At 43.1% G+C, this 22,189-nt stretch overlaps 2 protein-coding genes across 2 annotated transcripts; one reads left to right on the top strand and one right to left on the bottom strand.

Moving 5' to 3' along the window:
• foxo4 (forkhead box O4) lies at window positions 1-6,231 on the top strand. The gene is made up of 3 exons (XM_046405629.1): window positions 1-2,037; window positions 2,731-4,309; window positions 5,074-6,231. Exons 1-2 carry the CDS (start codon window positions 1,591-1,593, stop codon window positions 4,291-4,293), a joined length of 2,010 nt encoding a protein of 669 aa, XP_046261585.1. The 5' UTR covers window positions 1-1,590; the 3' UTR covers window positions 4,294-4,309; window positions 5,074-6,231.
• Window positions 6,232-9,072: 2,841 nt separating this feature from the next.
• sesn4 (sestrin 4) lies at window positions 9,073-20,612 on the bottom strand. Its single transcript, XM_046405630.1, has 9 exons — window positions 20,412-20,612; window positions 14,356-14,553; window positions 13,990-14,172; window positions 13,534-13,779; window positions 12,684-12,798; window positions 12,368-12,492; window positions 11,264-11,430; window positions 11,031-11,175; window positions 9,073-10,945 (listed from the first exon to the last, which is right to left on the bottom strand). Exons 1-9 carry the CDS (start codon window positions 20,475-20,477, stop codon window positions 10,856-10,858), a joined length of 1,335 nt encoding a protein of 444 aa, XP_046261586.1. The 5' UTR covers window positions 20,478-20,612; the 3' UTR covers window positions 9,073-10,855.
• Window positions 20,613-22,189: the final 1,577 nt, after the last annotated feature.

Raw genomic sequence — 22,189 nt, forward strand, 5'->3', positions numbered from 1 at the left:
GAACGCGTTGCCTGACAGTGGTAAACAGACGTCAGAAGGGAGTCTTCGCCTCGAGTCAAAACAAAACAAAACAAGTAAAAAAGACACTGAAGGAGTGGATATTTGGACAGCCACAACGTCTGGAAGTCATATAAAAGTCATCGCTGGATAAAAATGGCTACTTGGAGGAAGTCATTGGTGGCATTTCACGGACTTTTTCATGGATTGTAAACTCTATAGTAGCAGGAGCTTAACCAGCTAACGTTACGTCGGCTATCGTGCTGTTTTCAAAGTGCGGCGAGTCGAAGCCGACAGACCGCCGAGGCGACCCAACTTCACACAACAACCTGGATTTCGCTTTGTAATTCGATTACGAAACCGCCGGTCGAAGATCGGCTGAGTTCCGGGCCTCGGTCGAGAGGCTTTTACAACCGCTTCTTCGAGCATCGTGCGCCGCGGCAGGAGTTGTGGAGGAACATGGCAGATGGTGACATGCGCCCGGCCGCAATGTGGCGGATCACGCAGACCTGAAGCACGGACTTTTCTCACGGACATTTCTCCCATCTTCCCGCTTTTCGTAACTTAAACACTGTTTAACCGTTCCTCTTCACTCCCTCGACATTTCTTTGGTTGTTAAGTCATTGCGGTTCTTCCAACGCACAGGCCAAAGAGACGACTGAGTACTGTTTTTACACTTTTTTTGGCACTTTGCGAACAAAACTGTTGCTGGGACAGTCAGCTGGTGTATGGTTTTACATGTTGCTTTGATTTAACCGGGCCGGTTTGTGACTGGGGGTCATTTGGAGATTCTTTAAAAAAAACAAAAAACAAACTCTGGGTCGAGGTTTTGTGGCTTGTGGAGCGCCAAGACATCTCGTTGTTTACAAGTGGAGAGAGACGGGAGCTCTCCTGAGAATCTCCTATGTAACAGTAGCCAGCTAATCCCCGTTCATAGTCCTCATAGTTTTGCAGTAAAAATATATATTTGTATATACATCCCTGGTTTACCACGAGGAGTCGTTTTTAATTTCACAAATACGGTACGAGCTAACCCCTGTTTGATTTATTCTTGAATATTGTCTGGATACTTTCTGATAAACCGTTTGAAATATACCTTTACTCAATTTAGCCTTTTACAAATATTTACAATGAGTGTTTATTAACAGGAATGGCATTATTTTGTACCTTTTCAAGATTTTGTCATTCATTTTTTTAGGTGAGGCCAAACCCTCTGTAGACCCAGATGTTTTGGTGCCCATTGCCACTCTGCCACCTTTGTTTTTATTTCGTTCAAACAAAGGGACTCTCATCCCAGCCCTTCATTCTATATAAATCTGAAGGTTTATGATAGTTACTATTAAGGAGATTATTTGGGTTCCCTAATCTCCAATCTGAGGATTAACCGAGGCCATTGGTGGGTCCAGATTATTACGTCTCTTTTGTACGCCCCCCTGTTTACACCCTGGCAGTGGGTGAAGCATATTGTTCTTGTGTCAGGAAGTGGGGTTTTTTTTTCTAACACATCACCACTTCAAAGTTAAGTTCAGATTTTAAAGTTAGATGTTTAAGTGGTCCCACCTTTTCGTTTAAGTGAACGTTCAGAGGACCGCCATGGAGGAGTCGTCGGTGCCCCCGATTGACCCAGATTTCGAGCCGCAGAGCAGACCCCGCTCCTGCACGTGGCCCCTGCCGAGACCCGACATCTCGGCTGTCAAACCGGAGGCCGCTGATGGCTCCGAGTCCGCCGCCGGGACCCCGCCCGCAGACGAGGACAAACCCGAGCCGCAGCAAATCACGTCCGAGCCCGAGAAGGCTGCTGCGGCGGCGGCGGCCGATGGTGGGGTCGTAGCTGGTGTGGGTGGAGCCGGCGTGACGCCCCGCAAAGGATCATCCCGGCGCAACGCGTGGGGGAACCAGAGCTACGCTGATCTGATTAGCCAGGCCATCGAGAACTCACCTGAGAAGAGGCTGACCCTGGCACAGATCTATGAGTGGATGGTGAAAACAGTGCCTTACTTCAGAGACAAAGGAGACAGCAACAGCTCAGCTGGCTGGAAGGTGAGCGAATGGGTGGTGTACAGTTTTACAGCATCGTTTTATAAGGTGGACTCTAATGCTTTAAGTGTCATAAGTCATAGGTTTATAGCTTTACAGCTAGTGCTGATATATTGAGTCTATTACCATTGGCCTCTTCTTTGGAATCACAAAACTAACAATAAAATGAATATGTACTAAATTTAGGATGTGAAATTGTTCATGGCATCGCAGGAAAAAAGTGCAGATTACAGGAAAGTCTGTCAAAAGTATAATAATGTGTAAAGGAAGGTGTATCCATCCCCCCCCCCCCACACACACAGTTTAAGTTTTAGTGGTATAATTTAAACTTTGGCAGTGTTTAATAAAGTTCTCATGATACCTGAGTTTTTAAACTTTGATATAATACTCAGTATTGGGGTTCTTGCAGTATGGACATCAGAATGGGAAATGCCTCTGTTACTACTACTACGACTACAATGCTGGGTTGGGTATTGGCGACTCTACAAGTCTATGCACTGATTTGTCTCCATGTGTTTAATTAGAAATGGGACCCTAGTACTTCCCAACAGCATCCCAGACACCTGATGCACCTTAATAAATTTTGTTTACTGTACAAGTACCCTAAATTAATAAATGGCAACCAGCTTTTGCAACATCAAGCACACGTATAACATCCATACAGGGTTAGAAGTAATACTTTCTCTCTGTTTTCAGAATTCAATTCGCCACAACTTATCACTCCACAACAAGTTCTTGAGGGTACACAATGAATCAACAGGCAAGAGCTCATGGTGGATGCTCAACCCGGAGGGAGGGAAGACAGGGAAAGCCCCTCGCCGCCGTGCCGCCTCCATGGACAACAGCAGCAAACTGCTTAAGAGCCGCATGAGGGCCAAGCAGACCAAGAAGCAGGCGGGAGCAGCCGGCCTGGCGGGAGCTGGAGGGGCACTGCAGGGTGAAGGCAGCACAGGTGCAGCAGGGGCAGATAGCCCTAATTCATCCCAGCAGTTTCCCAAATGGGGGGTTAACAACAGTAGCCCCTCATCCCGTGGCAGCCTGGATGACAACGACATGTGGACCACCTTCCGCCCACGTACAAGCTCCAACGCCAGCACTCTGAGTGGACGTCTGTCCCCCATCGCTCCTGGGCAGGAAGACGACGACAACCTCCCAGAAGACTCGCTGCTGGGGAGATACACTGCCAGCAGCCTGACCCCTACCCTCACCGAGACCCTCATGGAGGAGCTGGATCTGATCGATGGCCTCACCTTGATGACTGGGCAGCAGGGAGGGGCCAGTCCCAGTACAGCCCCGCCAGCACCTCCCACCCCACTACCCTCTGCTTCCACCCTGCTGCCTCGTGGCTCCAGCTTCTCCTCCTTCAATCAGCTGCAGCCATCCAGCCTCCCTCAGGCCCCCACCCACACCGGGACCCAGCCCTCCATGTCTCAGTGTGGACCCAGCAGCAAAGAGCCGCCAGCCTTCAGCAACTCCCTCTTCAACCCCATGCCCACTTCCGGCTCTCGTGGGAGTGGCCATTACAGCACCCACGTGCCTTCCAGCCTGGAGGTGCTGCTCACTTCTGACTCCCCTCCTCCGAGTGATGTCCTGATGACCCAAGTGGATCCCCTCATGCCCAGTCCCGGAGGTGTGGGCATGATGAGCCTGGGCACGCCCGTGGTGGGTGTGAGGTCCAAACCCAATCAGCTGCTCTTGGGCAAAGGACTGGAGCCAAACACGGTGGCCCCCATGGCGCTGCAGGCTCAGATGCAGCCGCAGCAGCACCGCCTTCACCAGCAGCAGCAGCAGCCGCAGCACCAGCAGCCGCACCAGCAGCAACAACAGCCACAACAACAACAACAACAACAACACCAGCACCAGCATCACTCTCAGATGGAGTTGGGTATGATCCTCTCAGGTATGTCTCAGGACCCATCGCAGCTCGCTGCTCTCAAAGCCCAGCATGCCACGGTGCCAGGTGTGGGCTCTCATCACGGAGGGCCCATCGCCTCAGCCAGTCCCAGCATGAGTCTGCAGGGAATGAGTCAGTTTGGAGCTCCGTCCTGCTTCCCAACCACTCAGGACCGGCTGCCCACAGACTTGGACATAGACATGTTCACCGAAAACCTGGATTGTGACGTGGACTACATCATCAACAGTGACCTCATGGACGGAGATGGCATTGACTTCAACTTTGACCCCATACTGCCCGGAAGCCAAGGCTACGCAGGCCCAGCCACCACGCAGGGCTCCACGCACAGCTGGGTGCCCAGCTAACTCTTCAGCCTGCCAGGTACGCAGATCACACTGAAGGCTTTGTCGTCACGCAAAGGCGCTCAAACTATTCAGTTTCATTACTGATTCTTCTGCGTTTAAACTAACTGACGAATTGTTCAATCGGTAAAACGTTGCAAAATGATGAAAAGTACACAAGCAACAAGATGATGTCTTCAGGTGTTTAGGGTGGAAAATAAAACGGAGAAAAGCAGAAGCTCCTCACAGTCAGAAAATGTTTAGCATGTTGGCTTGATAAGCAACACAAATGTCTGTGCGATTTAAGGCTGAAAGTCTGTTAATGGATTAGGTGACTGACAGTTCTGATAATCGATTAATTGCTGAAGTCATTCATCAAAGGGAAACACAGAAGAGAAAAAAACATTTAAATTCCAGCTTGTCAGACGTGAGGATTTGCCTCTGTTGTTTATTTCATCGCAAACTGAGTTAATTTGTTTTCAGACTAAATAAGACAATTGAAGGTTGATTGCTTTTACACCAGACAACAACCGATTGGTCGAACAAATCATTCTGCAAATAATCATTAGTTGAAGTGTTGATCAAAAATGTTGCTGATTTATTTTCTGCTGATCACCTACTTGATTGATCAGTGAACAGTTTGCTCGTCCTGCACGCGGAATCAGCTCACGGCGGTTGATGAACTCATCCCAGTGTGATGCTTCGGTCAGCTGATGATATTTGGTTGATCACTCTGATAAACTGGATACACGAGGCAGTAAACAACAACACAAATTTTCTTTGTTATCGTCTTGTCTCTCGCAGGAACCCATCTCCAATCAAGACAACTTCACAAAATGACAAAAACGACCGGTGCGCTCCCCCTCCCTGCTGCCTGGAGATGCTATTTTCAAATACGATGCTTCCCTTGGATTTTGAAGACGGACTCACATCTCACCCGTGTCATGTGCCAAGACATGCAGAGGACAGGGAGGAGATTCAGGCTACTATGCACAATTTTTCTCACTTTAAAAAAAAACAAAAAAGAAAAGAAATAACACTTGTAAAGATTTGGCTGCTAGCCTTTTTTTTTTAAAAAAAAAAAAATCCGAACTGATGATTTTTTTTTTTAAGATGTGTGAATAATGTTTTTAGAGTGATCTCTCCTCTGCTAGGAGTTTATATTTCAGTTATGTTGCACCAGGATGGCTTTAGGGTGAATAGGGTACTCCGTGGCTTTGGTATCAAAGACTCAGTGGGCTGTGTGCTTTTTGGAGAAATGGCCAGTTTTCCATAGACACCTTGCCCAGACCAAATGCTGTTTGATCCTCTGAACGAGGTGCATCCGCTCTGCTGCACCGTGGAAATAAAAGGCATCACAGGACTCGGTGAAGACGCTGAGGACCGTGACGGTGCTGCGTACTGGTGTAAGATAAGAGACTGGATGACTGGAGGTATGAAATGTTTGATTAACGTTGGCTACGCGCCTCGCCCGGTCGTGTAGCTGGGACAGCAAGCACATGTACGATTCAGATTTCTCACATCAGAGAAGAAAAAAAAAAGATAAAATATAATGAAATTTCGTGATTCAACAGTATGTATTTGCTGTTAGGCATTTTTGGTGTAAAGGTAGATGTCACGTTAGAGGGTGTTTTTTTCTTTTTTATTTTTAATCCCTGATGTGCAGTTACACTAACAAAATGAAGAAATGTGATTTGTGAAATTATACACAGGGCATTCAAGGTTAAATTTATTTGCCAACGAGTGATTGGTTGGCGAAGTATTGTGTTTTATCAGCAGTATGCCTCCACTGTCAAATGTTCTACCTGATTGTTCTTTTAATCGAGTCTGTGCATTTTCAAAGCACTTAGGTTTCCTGCATCTTAGGGACCCCAAACTAGGAGAACACATCCACTTTAGGTTATGACATTTCGGTAAAAGAGAGTTTTAAAAAAAATAAATAAAAACAAAACAAAACATTAACGTACATGTTGCACATGTACGTGATGACACGCTATGCAGATTTATCAGGAAAACTAGACGAAATCTCGAAGGAAATTTGAAAAATGGCTTCTTGAAGGGTTTTGCTATTTAACATTTTCCTGATGTTTTGTTGGGTGGGTGGGTGGGTGGGGTTTTGAGGGTGGATGTGCGGTGTCAGAATATTCTCGCACATTTTAATTATCCAGTACTTCAGTTATTCGATTCAAGAAATTAATTCACTGTGTGAGAAGTACAAAAAAAAAGAAAGAATATATTTGATTATAGTTTTAATATACAATTTAGTAGGAGGAAATACATGAGATATTAATACATATGAATATATTACTAATGACAAGTGATTTGTTTTTTTTTTACATTGGAAGAAGCATTTTCAGATCATTTCTAACGGTAATTTTCTATACTTTATTTTTGTAAAGGATGAGATGCATGTAGATTTTTTTTACATAACCAAAGGAACACTAATAATTGCATTTGCATGGCATTTAGCGAGCGCTTGGGCCTGACACAGTACCTGACACAGTATCTAGGTGTACATATGCTTTGCAAGAGACGCCTGTAACATGAAATATGACCTTGAAATACAAAGTGCGTCAATACTTGAGCGTTTTTAACTAAAATTCCCAATGATCTGCCTCATTGTTATCTGCATTAATTGTGAATCCGTCTTTTAAAAAGAAAAGAAAACCCCAACAAAACAAAACAAAACAACGAAATAATCTGAACCGAAATGCGGCACGACGAAAAGAAAATAAACAAAAAAAAAACAACTTCATCGTCCCACTTTTCAGCTCGCCTGCCGAATTGTCATCTCAGAACGAGACGAACACAACTGTTACCTCTCAGGGTCGTTTGGAAGATAAACTGCAGGAAGACAACTGTAGCGAAAATATTCTTCTTCTACACATTCTCTCTGTTACCACAGACTGGAAACCGACACACCGCGACTTTGTTTTGCTTTTCTCTCAAGTTGATCTCAGATTTGACTTACTTTTTTTTTTAAAGAGAAATGTATTGTAGCTCTCCATCATGTATCAGTACTAGTCTATCCCCAAGGGTTTTGTTTTGTTTTTTGTTTTTTTGTTTTTTTGGACTGCCAATATTTAAAACACTATAGCATGATACTCTGTAGCAAAATCGACTTTATTTTGTTATCCCCTTAAAATTTTGTGTTTTGTGTTTATATTTAATTTTTTTTTGTTTATAACAGTCAGCTTTTTTGTAATCAGAGATAACATCCCTGCAGTTTAAACTCTTAATTATTCATCATTTCACTGTAGCTACGTGACGATGTTAGCTTCTGATTTGTATAAAGCACTCTTCTTCTTCTTCTTCTTGTTTTTTTTTGACCTCTCTCATTGTTTTTGAATGGTGCTAGATGTCATTTGTGACGTGTCCTGGAGTACGCCATGATACAGTGGGTGCATATCAGGGCCTTTTGACGAGGATCTTGATTTGGTTTTATTACTTGCCAGCCCCCCCCCCTCCTTTTTTTTTAAAAAATGTTTTTATATAATAGGATAACACCCCCAACTGGCCACTTAAATATATATGGAAATTTTCCAGATTTTCTTATTTTAAATCATATCATGTAATTATTTTAGAACACTGCACATGCAACAAACCTCCCCCGTCTTTCTGAACTAATATCCACGAAACGAAACAGTCGAAAGGACAGACTGCATCTTGTAAAATGAGTGGTGGTTTGTGAGAATCTGCTGCACCAGGCTTTGATGCCTCTAGTTTACTGTTGCCTCCCGCAAAAGGTGGGGCTGATGTGGTGTTATTACTCCCCTTGTGTCTCTCCCTCTATGTAATTACAACTACGTATCTTTTTCTTTTCTTAAACTAGCAGTTAGTCCCCGTATGTATGTTTTCTTAATTTGAAATTGCCCCATTTGATACGGCATTTTATCACAGGGCAAGGGTGGTTTATTTTTTTAACTTTTTGATTTTCCCATAGGGGAGGTTTTGGGGTGGACAGGTTATGATAAATTGTGCATAAGCCAATTATGTTTGATATTTTGATTAGTTTTTCTTTCTTTCCTCCCGCCCCTTCAGTATTTTTCTTTATTTGCATGTTGTAAAGTAAGCCGGAGATGACAAACAGTTCTGAACAGCAGAAATAAATCCAAATAAACTGTTTAACCCCCTTTGTTTGACTCGTTGGTGCAGATTTGCTTTTAATACTTCAGACTGTCAGTTCTACAGGTCTGCCAGTCGGGGGCGCTGTTAACTTGCTATGTAAATGTAAAGATATAAATGAACTGTGCAATATCCATCCATCTATCCATCCATTTTCTATATCACTTTATCCATGTAGGGTTGCGCGGGGGGGATTCTATTAAAGCTACAATAAGGTTTTTGACTTATTCTGTATGTTTCAGAGCAGCATTGTCAGTCCACTGCAGCTAGAAAAGAAAAAAAAAAAAAAAAAGCAGTGCAAGAAAACAAAAAGAGGAAGTTTCTCATCATAGACTGTAACTTTGGAAGAAACCCTGTTGGTTGATAACACCATGTCAGACTGCTGAAATGACTTTAGGAAAGGTTCTCTTCACAGCCAGTGAGGACAAACGATGTGGAAAAAATGTGAACTTATTGTTGATTGTCAAGTCATCAAAAGTGTCATGGATTCATTAGCTGAGTGGATTTTCATATAGTCAAATAACTGTAAATGTCTAGTCTAAAAACTGAGGGTTTGCTTGATAAAAATATTTTGTCATACTTTAATATACATTTAGTTAATGGACAGAAACCTGTAAAAACATCTGGATGGTTCTTGGTTTTTTTTTAAGAGTATCTTGCAGAAGAAAGTAAAATAGAAAACAGCAGACGGCAGTTATTTTAATATAGCATCTTTATAGAAAACATTTCTTCACATTTTCAAAAACATTTTTTTGTCTATTCATTTGTTTTCTTTTTTTTAGATTTTGTTTTTTTAAATAACAGACCATATTTTAACCTGCTCAAGTTGAACATTTTTAACATCCATCTGTGTCAAAGGCTCTTGCCGAGTTGAAGAAGGTGGAACAGAAGGTGTCTGATGGGAAAATGAAAAAAAAAAAATAAATAAAGAAAAGAGAAAAGAGGCATTCACGGCCGAAATATTTATCAGAAATGGTGCTGATCAACACCAAGAAATAACAGTTCCCATTCATGCAGGAAAAAGTCACAGCTGACAGCTGGGGGTGCTTCCCGGCTGCAACCAAAGCCCAAATTCAGCCTCCAGTAGTCACAACCCTCCACTTCAGCAGCTCTCCAGTTTTAGCCTAAAGGCACCTGTGTTATCAGTGCTTTTGTCGATATGCACTGTTTCTTTTCTTCATCCCACAGTTACTTAAGTCTACATCTATAACAGTCGGTCACACCGCTATGTCTAACCAGGCTACTGCACAACAAGCAGGTCCTAACACCTCGAGACAACACAGAAAAGTACTGAAGAGTTTACAAAAACTGTAAAAATAAAAAAGACAGAAGAGATACAAGAGTTGTAACAACTACTTTGCACGTTGCTCTGCTCTGCAAATTGTACCGAGGATTTTTGACTTGATAATCAGCTTTGATTCAGCTTACAAAAAAAGCTTTAACACAAAGCTTTGAGCAAAAATCTGAACCCAACTTAAAACTTGTGACCAGTGCAGAGCTACTTCTGGGTATTTTTTGTCTAACCAATGCATCGCTTCACTGCGTTTTAATGAGTTGTAATGACCTTTGGTCTGAAATTCAGTCTCTGACTTGATCATTTCTAAAGCACGTCAGTACAACAAACAAAACAATCATTTAGCAAATGGCTCAGCTTAACGTTCACCGTAGCAAACAGCTCACTGACTTTGAAATTGATCATCAGGAGTCAATTGAGTGTTTAGCAAACATCAATAACCTTCAAGATCCTTAGAATAATTAATATAAGTCACTTCAGTCAGAAATCTGGGGTTCAGAACTAAATTAGAGTCTGAAAGTCTAAAATTCTTCGTTATGCATCCTACAGTGAAGAGAGGCTTCAGACCCACACGCTGCGCACCTCAATATGTACTAATGAGCTATACTGAATTATAAAAATATAAAGTCTTAAAAAAAAAAAAAAAACCAAAAAAAAGGCCCTGTTCTCCCAAAAACACTTATTCAACTTGAACAAAAAGTCCTTTTTCATGGAGAAAGCAGAGTTAATACAAAAAGAGACTGATCAAACCACAAAGGAGAGTATTGATCACTGTAACACACTGCTACAACCAAGCAGTTTCCCACAGACTGAGCTGGAACATAAAAACAACAGTTAAAAACTAAAACTAGTCTAGTTATAATTGCACATAACCTCTGATAGCCAACATGTTCGATAAGAGGACTTCAAAACGAGAGAATCTGCAGAAGGGGCGAGGACGTGGGGGGTGGTGGTGGCGGCACACTATAGTATAAATACATTAAACCTGAAAAGAAAAAAAAAGAAATGCACATTCGTGAGGCACAGCTACAAAACAACAGAGCTCTGTGTCCTTCAAAGTGCCACTCTTTTCCCACCGCACCGTCCGCTGTTGAAACGTCTTTATCCTCGTGTCTCTGGGTCTCTCTGTACCGCTGGATAGTTTTTGCTTTGCGCCTCTCTGAGCACTTAGGCAATCATGTACTGAGTGATGGCTCTCAGAGCGTATAGCAGCTCGGCCTGCAGGCGGGCCTCCATGATCAGTAAATTCACGTGTATCTGAGGGGAAGAAATGAAAAGTGATTCACACGGAGTACAAAAAGAGGGCTGGGGGTTAAAAGTTAACAGTCGGGGGTCTTCTTACTCGTTCTGAAGTTTTAAGTGGAGCCCAACTCAGAGGACACATTGGAGTTTTTGTGGCATCTGGAAAACAGGCCACAGCCTTGATGTACAGCTTCAAATCCCGCTCCAGCAACTGGTTCACCTCTCCGTAATCATAATCATCATACCTGGAGCCACAAGGAAACATATGTCAATCTCCTGAATGCAAAGACAGCTTGGGCTTTCTGTGTGAGTAAAGAAAGGACAGACGCTCACCGTATTCCTAACACACAGTGGATGTAATTCCAGATGGCCCTCTTCAGGTCGGGGCTGTGCAACGAGGGGAGGGTGGTCACGCTCCTGAACCGGTCGTCCAAGAGGTGCCCGATGTCCGAATACAACCGGTTAACTAAGGAGAAGCCGTGGTCCTCCCATGAGTAGTCCTGCAGAGCAAACATGACATATGCTCAAAGTCAGCATGGCGACATTTTCATATGCAGTTCACCTTAAAGTCACGTGACAATGATGAATAACGAACAGAAAACATTCTGATGTCACAGTGAAGCTGACCTTTTCCTTTCCTCAAATCATTTTGACCATTTAGGTTTATCTCGAGACCTCTTGTTGGGTTTCTAACTCCCAGTAGGAAACCGCTAAAGTTCAGTACACCAATTTAACAACCCTAAATTACTGACCACCAGAATATAACACAGCATGGCATGTTTGTTTTACCCCATTTTTAAGACATTGTAGATGCAGCATAAGCCAATATGCACACATCTGGCCGACAGTAAAAAGCAAGTTAACCATCAAACTCAAACTGTGTTCTAAGCGCATCAGGACGTAACAACAAAGATTTGCTGCTAAACCTAACTTAAATCAAGCAGCCATGTGCACAAAACAACGACAGTAGAAGGGAACCTCAGCTCTCGCCATTGTTTGTAATTTTCTCCTGAGGAACTCATCAAAAAGCTGCAGTGATTAACCTGCTCTGCCTGCGGCTGCAGACACCAAATTTACATCTTAATTTGGACGTTGCGTCAACTACCGCAGCCTGCTTCTGACTGCGACATACGTCGGAAATGGGCCATTCAAATACCAAATCTGAAAAGCGTCAAAAGAGTGCTAGACATGTGATGAATGCTAGTAAATTTAAATCATAACACTCACGGTACTGTAAAACACTGGGTGGGTCACAGTCTAATTACAGACAACACATACACATGCACAGCATTGTTCCTAAACCGTGTTCGGCTACTGGATGTTTGAGGTGTCCTCTTACATGGCCAATCAGAAACGAGTTCTCTCCTCTTGCCATAACACACAGACAAATGTACTGACAGCACCACCTGCCGACATTCACAAAGGTAGCGTCCTCACCTGAACTCTAAATACTTGAAAGTGGTCCTCCTCCCTATGAGCAAACTCCTGATAGCAAAAGTCAGGGTCTGTGATGAACCGCGTCAGGTCTGCGAAGCAAATCATCTCCTCCTCCTCTTCCATATCTAAAAAAAGACACAAGGAAAGGAAAGGAGATGTAGAGGAGACAGAGAGAGTGCGTCAGTAAGTGTGGCTGACGAGTGATAATTGCTCAAATTTCACACCCATGTGACCTAAATATACTGCTTGGCGTAACCATCAGAAGTGAATGGGATCATCTCCACAGCTAGTGTGAATCATCTGCCAAGTCGTTTACCTGTTTGCTGGAGTGTTTGTGTCTGCAGTAGGCACTCGTCTCTCTTCTCACGCTCCTCCTGGGACTTCTGAATCCTCTCCTTTAGACACACTATGTCACCGCTGGAGTCCAGAGACTGTTGACAGAAGTGCCAGAGTACTGATGAAGTATTTCACAAGGAAAAGACACAACCTGCTGCTACTGTGACAAGAAACGATCCTACCGTACATTCATCAATAGAAAATGAATGCAACTCTGATTTCATCTCTACTCTCTGAGATCAAAGCAAAGCTACATCAGTTAGCATTTAATGTTTGAACACCTGTAAAATACTGTACAACTGTGCTGAAATATTGGTGAATATAAGTCAATTAATGGATAAGACAGTGGACAGAAAATTCAATAACAACAACTATTTTCTTTTTCATTGATTAACTGCTTTTGAAGTTAGGTATGCAAAAGCACTCAAACATTCTTTGGCTACAGCCCATAAAATGTGAGATTGCATATCTTTGGTTTTCTGGACTGTTGGTTGGACAAAATGTGCATTTTGAAGGCATAATAATAATTAATTGTAAAAATAATTACACAAATTAAGAAAAAATGAGATGAAGTTACACTACTCTGCAGTATAACTTTGGTAGTTTGAAAAAGCTTAATTTATTTATTTGCATATGCCTCACCAATTTATTTCAACTAAAGTGAGGAAAAAATAGTTAGAGGTTTCAAGTATTACATGAACCCCAAGCAGTCATATCAATTTCCACAGCATGTCGTAGAAATACAGCATTTAATAAAACCAAAGAAAATGCACTTTAACTGACTTCAACTTTGATAAAAACAGAACAAAACAAAACAAATGGTTTGTTACCCGTCGTCGTGTTATGTGCTCGGAGGGAGGGACGAGCGACTGAGGCACATTGGTGTTGCCGTTGGCAGCATCAAAGGGGCAGAAGGTTGGCGGGGTACCGTTAGGAGATTTGGACAGAGGGACCAAGTCTGAGTCTGTGTTGCATCCAAACACAAAGCTGCAAAGGGAGTGGCAGTGGGCCAAGATGACCACCGCCTGCACCAGCTCAGCCAGTGACCAGTACTGCTCGCCCGACTTCAGCAACGTCTTCAGGTGACAGAGACAAGAGCTCAGGGTCAGACGGGTCAATGAACTATGTGTAACTTCAAGGCTTTCTTTACATTAACTTATCCGCATCCTAAATGCCGTAAAGTTATAAATGATTAGGTTTCTGTAAGTGATAACAGTTAATCCATTAATACTGCATTTACGTTCACTTTGTTATGTATGGCTTGTCTGTGTTTTGCTTTGCTCTACCTGGATGTGCGAGCAGGCGGTGAGCCAGGGTTGGTGGGCCAGTACTTTGTTGATGTGGTCAAGGAGACGAAGGCGAGGGGGGGCTGCCTCCAAACCCTGCAACCACAGAGGGTCCCCACCCACCCTCAGAAACTGAGCCGAGTGCAGGTACACCAGGTAGTTACAGTGATGTTGTGCTGCAGCCTGTAAGTCACAGGTAGGGAAAGTTAAGCAGATAGACTTGAGAGGAAATGACCAACGCAGACATTAGAGGTTCTCATTCTTCACCAGGTTCTCAAACTATCTGTTTGTTTAGCTACAAGTGCACTGGGATGACAACCCATAAGATCCTGGGTATACACAAACAAGAATAGGCTGTTCACTGACCATAATGGCAATGTAATGGCGGTACGGCAGCGGCAGGGGTCCGTCCATGTGCAGGATGTAGTGCTGTGTACGCAGGAAGCTCTCCAAGTACTGAGGGTGAGAGGCCATCTGCTGGGACACGGCATCCACACTCCCTGTGCTGATCAGAGCCTTCATGAACAGCAGCGACACTCGCTCCTTCTCACCATTCACCATCACCTACAGAACCCAGCAGGGCAGAGAGGAGGGACAAAAAAGGAGCCATTTGTCACAGTGCAAGGCGAGAATGTTTTCACTGGATTCATCCCTATGATGCTGAGGGAGAAACCACTAGAGACTGAGCTGAAAAGTCCCATCAACCCATTGTTCGAGCAATAAGTTCAAGCTGCTCGAATGTAAGGATTTACTCCTTTTTTCTGTATTATATTCCTGTAAATTCTTTGGATTTTGGACTGTTGGTTAGGCATAACAAGCAGCTTGAAGGGTGGGTTTTTTTCCTGACATTTTATAGGCACAGAATTGATACAGCTAATGCAGAAAGTAATCAGATTAACCAACAAAAAATAACAAAAAATGTTAGTTGCAGCACTAGCAACCATCGTGTCCACGGTGGCAGTGATAAATGTTTGCATTAAAACCAGCCTGGCCATCATACTGGCCCTTGGGGGAATCATTACAACTAATTTTGTAGTCAAAGAAGGTTGGCTCAAGGTAAGGTTGGACTTCAGTGTCCACACCGTGTGATGGCTCAGACTGTGAACTGGAGTCTTATTCCACACCTTAAATCAACTCTAGAGAGCCAATCTTGGAAGAATAGCAGCCATGATGCTGTGATACTGGCACCACTGGCAAGTGCATTCCTGACACGATTCTATCAGTAAATGAAACAAGCAAACAACCGTGCTCAGCTGGGAGCACAGACAATTCAAGTTGGCTGCAGCACGGTGTGATGCTTCATACAATTTCTGCTACACTGTTATTAAATATAGATGAAGCTCTGTGGATTAACAGGTATCCATTTCTGTTTGAATTGAAAGTGGATGCAGTAAACCAGAACAATAAACAGCTGAAACCAGAAAAGAAAAACACCCAAAGTTGTCCTTTGAAAAGGGGATTTACACAGTGGGAGGAACCACAGACGAAGGAACTAATGCGAAAGTTGGGCTTAGGAGGCCTTGACAAGGGAAGCTCCGCAGCAGGAAAGAAGTAGATGAGACCAAACACACAAACACAGGTTGAGTGACGGGCCTGAGGAGACCGATGCCAAGAGAAACAGACACGTGAAGCTGGTCTTCCCTCACAGGCACAACCATTTATTACCTCTCTCGCCAACATACAATGGCCTCTAGGAAAAGATGCTGAGGGGCTTGGCCTCGGGGCGAGGACTCACTTCCCCTGTATGTGAAACCTGAGCGCACAGCGCTGATCAAAGCCAAATGGCTCACTGCAGTTTGAATCGTTCGAATTTTGGCAAAGACTTCTCCTTTTAACAACGCAAACTGCTGTCTAGGATTATTACTGTCCTGTCAAATCACAGGCACCTCAACTTATGTCACAGATAGCTGGAGCGAATGTTGACTAGCGGCCTTGTTACTTAATTTTATCCCGGCACAGTTCTTTGGCATTCGGCACCATGTTTATCTGGCTGGTAGCTCCATGTGGTATTTCACTTCTCTCTGCAGTGGGTGAGGGATTCCTCCAGACCCTGCAAGGCGCTCCACCTCTTGACCTACATAGGGTCCCCGGCTCAGATTTTTAAAACAAATCGCTCTCAAACTCATGTTTATGTTTTCCTAATCACACAGTTTATACAGAACAAGCGTGAAAAAACATCCAAAAAGAAGGGGGAAGATAAAAAAGCAGCAAATGAAAGAGGAGAACTGACACTAAATGACACTCGGACACAGACCTACTCTGCCAGTGTGCATGGGAAAGGGGCTGGAGGGTACATAGAACACACCGGTGCCTGCCAGTCACAGACCTATAAGAGCACATTCAAACGAGTCTCTCTCTCTCTCTCTTTGCAAAGACAAGAACTACTGATTAGTATGCTGAACTGCAGAATCAAGGTTACCGCTGCGCCAAGGACTTAATGGTTTGGCCAGTGAAAGAAATGGACCTACATCATACAGGGAACATGCTCTGTAACTTGTCAAGGGCTTGTCATACAGGGCGACCACACAGAGCAGTTTTTTTTTCGGTCTGCCACCCCATCCATGTGAAGCTGCTGAAAACCTGCTGTCAGGCAAAATCTTTAGAGTCACTGTACAGCACATAATATTAATCCAGATGTTAAAGCTGTACCAACCTTACTAAATATGAACAATGTATGCACATGTAAAAAAATGGCATCTGCGTATGAAAGACCAGACTACTAAGATTCTGTCATAAAAACAACCAGGTGATCCATGCTGAAAAAGGCACAGGATACAACACACAGGTTGTGCTACTCGCTGTTGAGAGTGTGAGGGTAATAAACAATTTTGTATGAGGTTTAATTCGGCAAAAGGTTCCCGTTGTTTTCGATCAGTTAAAGCTGAAATGATAGTTTTGTCCATCGTACAGTGAGCCCTGCGCCCACACAGGACAGTCTGTGACTCCTGTACAGCAAGATAATAAACTCACCGCACTCTTACCAAATATACTCATATAACCAGCAGAAATGAAAAGACACGCACATCAAAACCTTATCATCTAATTGTCATTTAACTGAGTGGTCATTTAAGCTACTGCCAAAGCTATATCTGTGACAAAAACCGTAGAAGTGACAACACTTACCCTCACACAGACTGAGGTGATTTGCCGTCACTGACATCACACAATGAAAAAGGAAATTGGTGTTTTGCGAAATCTCCTAAACATGTCTGGACAAATACAACAGACAAAGCCAAAGTGAAACAGGAACTACAGTTGATGTGAGCACCCGCACAGCAGGAAATGACACATCCCACAGTTTTAACAGAGTCTGACGATACAGTAACGTGAAAGCAAAATTAAAACTACAATTCAAGACAATATACGGTTTCTGACAAAGCCTCAGGTAAATATTAATTCCAATATTTTTAATATTCTAATAGAAAACTAAAGACCATATTAAATGGCACATCTTTATATTTTTTCCTGGTTGCCAGACTGAACAAGTCAAGGAATCTGCATTTCACAGCTGACCCAAATAAGTGATCCAAGCCACAGTATTAAAAGAAACAGCGTTTCATCGCAACTAATCAACACTTGTGATTACTATATGCCAGCAGAAGGAGATTTGGGCAGATATCTTTCGCCAAAGCTGTGTCCAGGCACCCATTCACAGTGCTTCATCTTTAATGGCTGAAAACAAGCCACAAAAGCTGCACACAGCAGTACTTTTGATAAGGCGATACCATCCTTATTGTTCACCCACATGAAAAAAATCCCACATAAAAAAGAAAAAAAAATCTGGTAACAAGCGTGTGTGGGTGGATATATAAAACAAAAAGGAACAAGTCATCACTTAGGCGACTATGTATGGTATTATGAAGCACATTCTGGTTTCACATGGATGCAAACAGTCTGACAGAGCGCAAGCACATAAAGGCTTTGCGCAAACAAACCTATTAATCCTGTTTACCCTGCGCAAATCAGCAACTGATTTCAAAATAAAGACAATTCTTCTAAGTGAAAAACAAACCTGAGAAAAGAGAGACAGCCCTGTACATATTACTGTATTCAGATCACAAGATCAATTCAAACTCGTGGCCGGGCAGCAAAAGATAGGGGAAAAACAACTCAAAGAGGGTCTGTTGTAGGCAAAAATTCACAGGTGTAGATCATTTGACATTCAAAAAAAATAGATAAATAACACACACACATAGGAGCAGTCATTTGTTTATTGATTACAGACAAGCAAGAGGCAGGGATGAAGTGAATAACAGGGGTGACGTCACTGAGGGGCGGAAAGGTAAATGTAGACAAAGACAGGCTTTGATAGCAGGCTGACAAACAAAACAGCAGCACTGTACAGGCAGGGATACGAAGAGGAGAGGGCAGGACTAAGATGACACACAAAGAAGTGGAAAAATGATGCCAGCAGTCTTCCAAGGATAAATGTGTCAGCTTGAGATGAGACGTGTATGTGTGCATGTAGTGTCTGTGTGTGTGTATGTGTGTGTGTGTGTGTGTGTGTGTGTGGTGGGCTACAGGAGGGGTGCTACTGCAGATACAGGAGGAGGACATTCAATCTGCATTCCAAATGAGCCTGAAGGAGGTCCGTTTTTATTATGGGCCAACATCCCGGGGGCATTAACGCCTCGACAACCCCCCCCCCCAAATCACCGGAAACACAGGCAGCCGGGGACAATTTTGGATGTGCAATCTGAACAGAGGGAGTAGCGCAAAACAAACCAGCTGCAGCCCAAAGACATTTGGAGAGGGTAGAAGAGGGGAGGGAAAGGAGCTCCTGGGTAGGAAAGCACATACAGCACAACCAAGACAAACAACACACAGCAGATGAGTGATTGGACCTGTTAGAAAACACGGCAGGCAGGTAGAGCAAGGGGGGGGGCAGTTGCAAAAGACATTCACTGATAATTCATTGTCTCATGCACTAGAAAGGGGTGTGTAGATTATCATATCAAAGTCAGATGAATGCCTGCCAAATATTTGTTTATTTTAACAGACAGCTTCGGGATGCAAGGGGTTGAGGCAGTTGAAAACTGACAGGATCATGTTCCTTTGCAACAGCATTGGTCTTATAACGAACTGTTTGCCCACAGTTGCAGATTTATCATGTAGCTGAATGGAATGTAGAGAAAAATGCCAGCTGAATGACAATGAATATTAAGAGCAAACAGTGGTGGTGAAAAGTAGCACAGAGTGGAAACCAGAGCCGAGGCTTTTGAATCTCTTGCTGCTCACATTCCTCCCTGTTTTGCTCCATTTCTGGACTGTAATCTGCAGCAAACATGTCTTTTTGGACTGCACTTGAGACAGCGCCCCCCTTCTGTTGCAAAACGGAAAAACAGCGACAGAGGAGAAAAACAACTTTGATTGGCAGTCCAGTACAGCCAGCAAAAACAGCACAATAAAAGTCGCCAGCGTTTAGAGGAACTGCAAACAAGACAATCCTCATCTATCCTTGTGTATTCAAAACATTTACAGTGCTGTGTGCTTTCGAGACGTCCTTGTGCATTATTAATGGTCCATAAATGAAACTACATTACTTCACAGTCACCTAGCAGACACTTTTCTCTCAAATCTTCAGATGATGTCATCGACACCTACAACTCCTCATACTGCAACGCGCTCAACCATTTAAACCTGCATTTAAATCCTCGTACCGCATTTGACCAAATCTGAGTGAAAGTTAAATATGACAATATACATATGCATAAATGAAACAATACAGTACTAAAATCATCCCTGGCGAAGCGACAAAGGCAGATTCTTCTCTCCTCTGCGTGCAATGTCACGGCGCAAACACAGAAATGACAGCAAATTTCTATTTTTGTTGAAGCTGTTCCTACCTAATGTAAATTTACTAACGTTGAGGGCAGCTTTGTAAAAGATATGAAATGTGGCGTGACGTTTTCACAAGTGGGGATGACCAGTACAAAATGCTAAATGGTGGCGAGGAACGTTAGCACTTCATAACTCTGAATTCAATATTTAAAAGGAGTTTTTATTCAGTTGACATTTAACTATGATGTTTGCTCGACGAGCGCTAACCGTTAGCTGAGTTAGCTAGCGTCACATCAGAAGTTTGGTACAGCTATTTTCGCTTGCTAGCTAACTTACAGCCGCGGTAGCGTTACTGGATGACATTATGTTAAAAAAAAAAGTTTAGAGACTGAAAATGCTGTTAACAGCAACATTTATCTTCCATGTTATCCGTTAACTGCCAAAACATGTCACGTAAAGCTAACAAATCCAAAGCAAGAGCTTTTAAAGAGACGAGTTTTTAAAAACGTATAAATGAATTTCCTTGAGCAAATGAATGGACGTTACTCGGGCTACCCGTTTAGCCGTTAGCTTTAATTGTGTTAAAACTAACTTAGGCTATCGATTTTGAACATCTTCGTCTTTTATCAGCGTTGACCTACCTGTTTCTGGACTCGCTGGCACTTGGTTCTTAGGGGGTACTCCATTTTATTCGCACAGATGATCATTTTCCAAAAAAAAAGTGCTGCTACTGCATGGATGCTCTGTCTTGTCTTGGTGCTTTCCAAGCTAGCGAACAAAGGCAGAAAGCCTGCCGCTGTCTGCAGTCAGTCTGTAGGTGAAGACTGGACTGAGAGAGGAGAGAAAACCTTCCCAGAGCCGAGCTGACAGCTCCAGTAACAGTGTGCCCAATCAAAGCACAGGAGGCGGAGCCGGCTGACAGAGCTGTATCCAAATGCTAATGAACATCTGCAAACAACAGCGCGGAGAGGCAAGATCAGGCCGGGGCAGACACAGTCGACCTACCAACTTCCTCCAAATCCTTGGGACGGGACATATGTCAGTAATTAGCATTTGTTTTTTGTTTTTTTTTTTTGGGGGGGGGGGGGGGGGGGGGGGGGGGGGGGTACGACTTGTTTTGTGCTAGTATAATGCTATTTTAGCTGTCATGGACTGCAAACTGCATTTGAATTGGAATCCATGTGACTACTCACACTACATGGTCAAATGTACATGAACGCCCTTGTCCATATACTTCTGTTTTTTTTTAGGATGTTGGTGAGTCTAAATGGGGCACTTCACTGAAAAACTGATACAGCAGAGGATTTAGTTTAAAAACACAGGATCCCACTCTTCCCATGATGCAATCTGACAGCATCTTTTTGTTATAACCTCCCTGTCCTTTAAACTCCATGTGCCCAGCTTTTAACACAGGTTTTCTGTTAGAAATCTGTAGTGTCCAAGCCAAAGCTGAGATTTTTTTCAGAGACTTGCTAATTGAGGGGCTGAGTTAGCACTCTTTGTGAGAAGTAAACTGACCTTCAGGTGCAATATCAGTCTGACTTCTCATTTAATGCCCCAGCATACAGTGATATTAGAGACAATGGCGTGCATGTGTGTCTATCTTTGCAGCACGATAACATGACAAAGTCTCTGTGCACAAAGCCGGGTCCATAACAAAACCTGTTTTCACAGAGATGAGTTTGGCAAAATGGATCTTTATGCATCCGAGTCATGCAAGACTGAAACAGTCATCCGTCAAGTCACAAAGGCAAAAAACATATTGTTTCTCATGAACTAAAGGAAATGTTCAGCATTATGTTCCCCTTTCTGTTATGATTGATGCGGTTCGGTCGCTTGTTCTGTCACGCCCAGTCACCATGGTCGAGTTCTGCTGTTACATAGCAGGGCAGCCTGATGAGTTCTCCATTGTTCTTTCCATACCAGTTGCATAAAAGACTATGCTGGCTAGTCTGAAAGCTGTGACTGTGGAGGCTAAATTAAAATCAAGTATTATGTTATTCATGTGAACTGTTGAATGGCAAAGATACACCACACTTATATTGTGAAAAACTGGTATTTACCCTTTTTTTTTGTCATGGGTATACGACACATCGAGTGAGTACTGATCACCTGGTTGTGCCAGATGAATGAACAGGATGAGAACCGTTCTGCATTGAAGCTCCTCTACCTTAAACAGGGTACCCAGTAATGTCAGCCTGATATAATACACATTAGCCCTCAGAATGTGTGTAAAATAGAAACTGTGAAACTTAACGTAGGTGTTAATGTGCTGGTATTGCTGTTTTGGTACCACGTATTTGTGACTTTTGTGTGTGTTTTATTTCTGTTATGAGCTCTGTCTAGTTTGTTGTTTCATGTTTAGAGTCATTTCATTATATTGGCTTACACTGTGGTTTAATGTCCCATGTGATTTTAA

Source organism: Scatophagus argus, chromosome 12, assembly GCF_020382885.2.
Source record: "Scatophagus argus isolate fScaArg1 chromosome 12, fScaArg1.pri, whole genome shotgun sequence".
Classification (NCBI taxonomy): Eukaryota; Metazoa; Chordata; class Actinopteri; family Scatophagidae; genus Scatophagus; species Scatophagus argus.

Excerpts from the sequence above, each read along its gene's own strand:
- foxo4 (XM_046405629.1), top strand. The coding sequence starts at position 1,591 with ATGGAGGAGTCGTCGGTGCCCCCGATTGACCCAGATTTCGAGCCGCAG. Across the intron at positions 2,038-2,730 it reads ACAGCTCAGCTGGCTGGAAG|AATTCAATTCGCCACAACTT; the intron begins GTGAGCGAATGG and ends CTCTGTTTTCAG.
- sesn4 (XM_046405630.1), bottom strand. The coding sequence starts at position 20,477 with ATGATCATCTGTGCGAATAAAATGGAGTACCCCCTAAGAACCAAGTGC. Across the intron at positions 12,493-12,683 it reads ACAAACACTCCAGCAAACAG|ATATGGAAGAGGAGGAGGAG; the intron begins GTAAACGACTTG and ends GTCTTTTTTTAG. Across the intron at positions 10,946-11,030 it reads CACTTAAAACTTCAGAACGA|ATACACGTGAATTTACTGAT; the intron begins GTAAGAAGACCC and ends TCTTCCCCTCAG.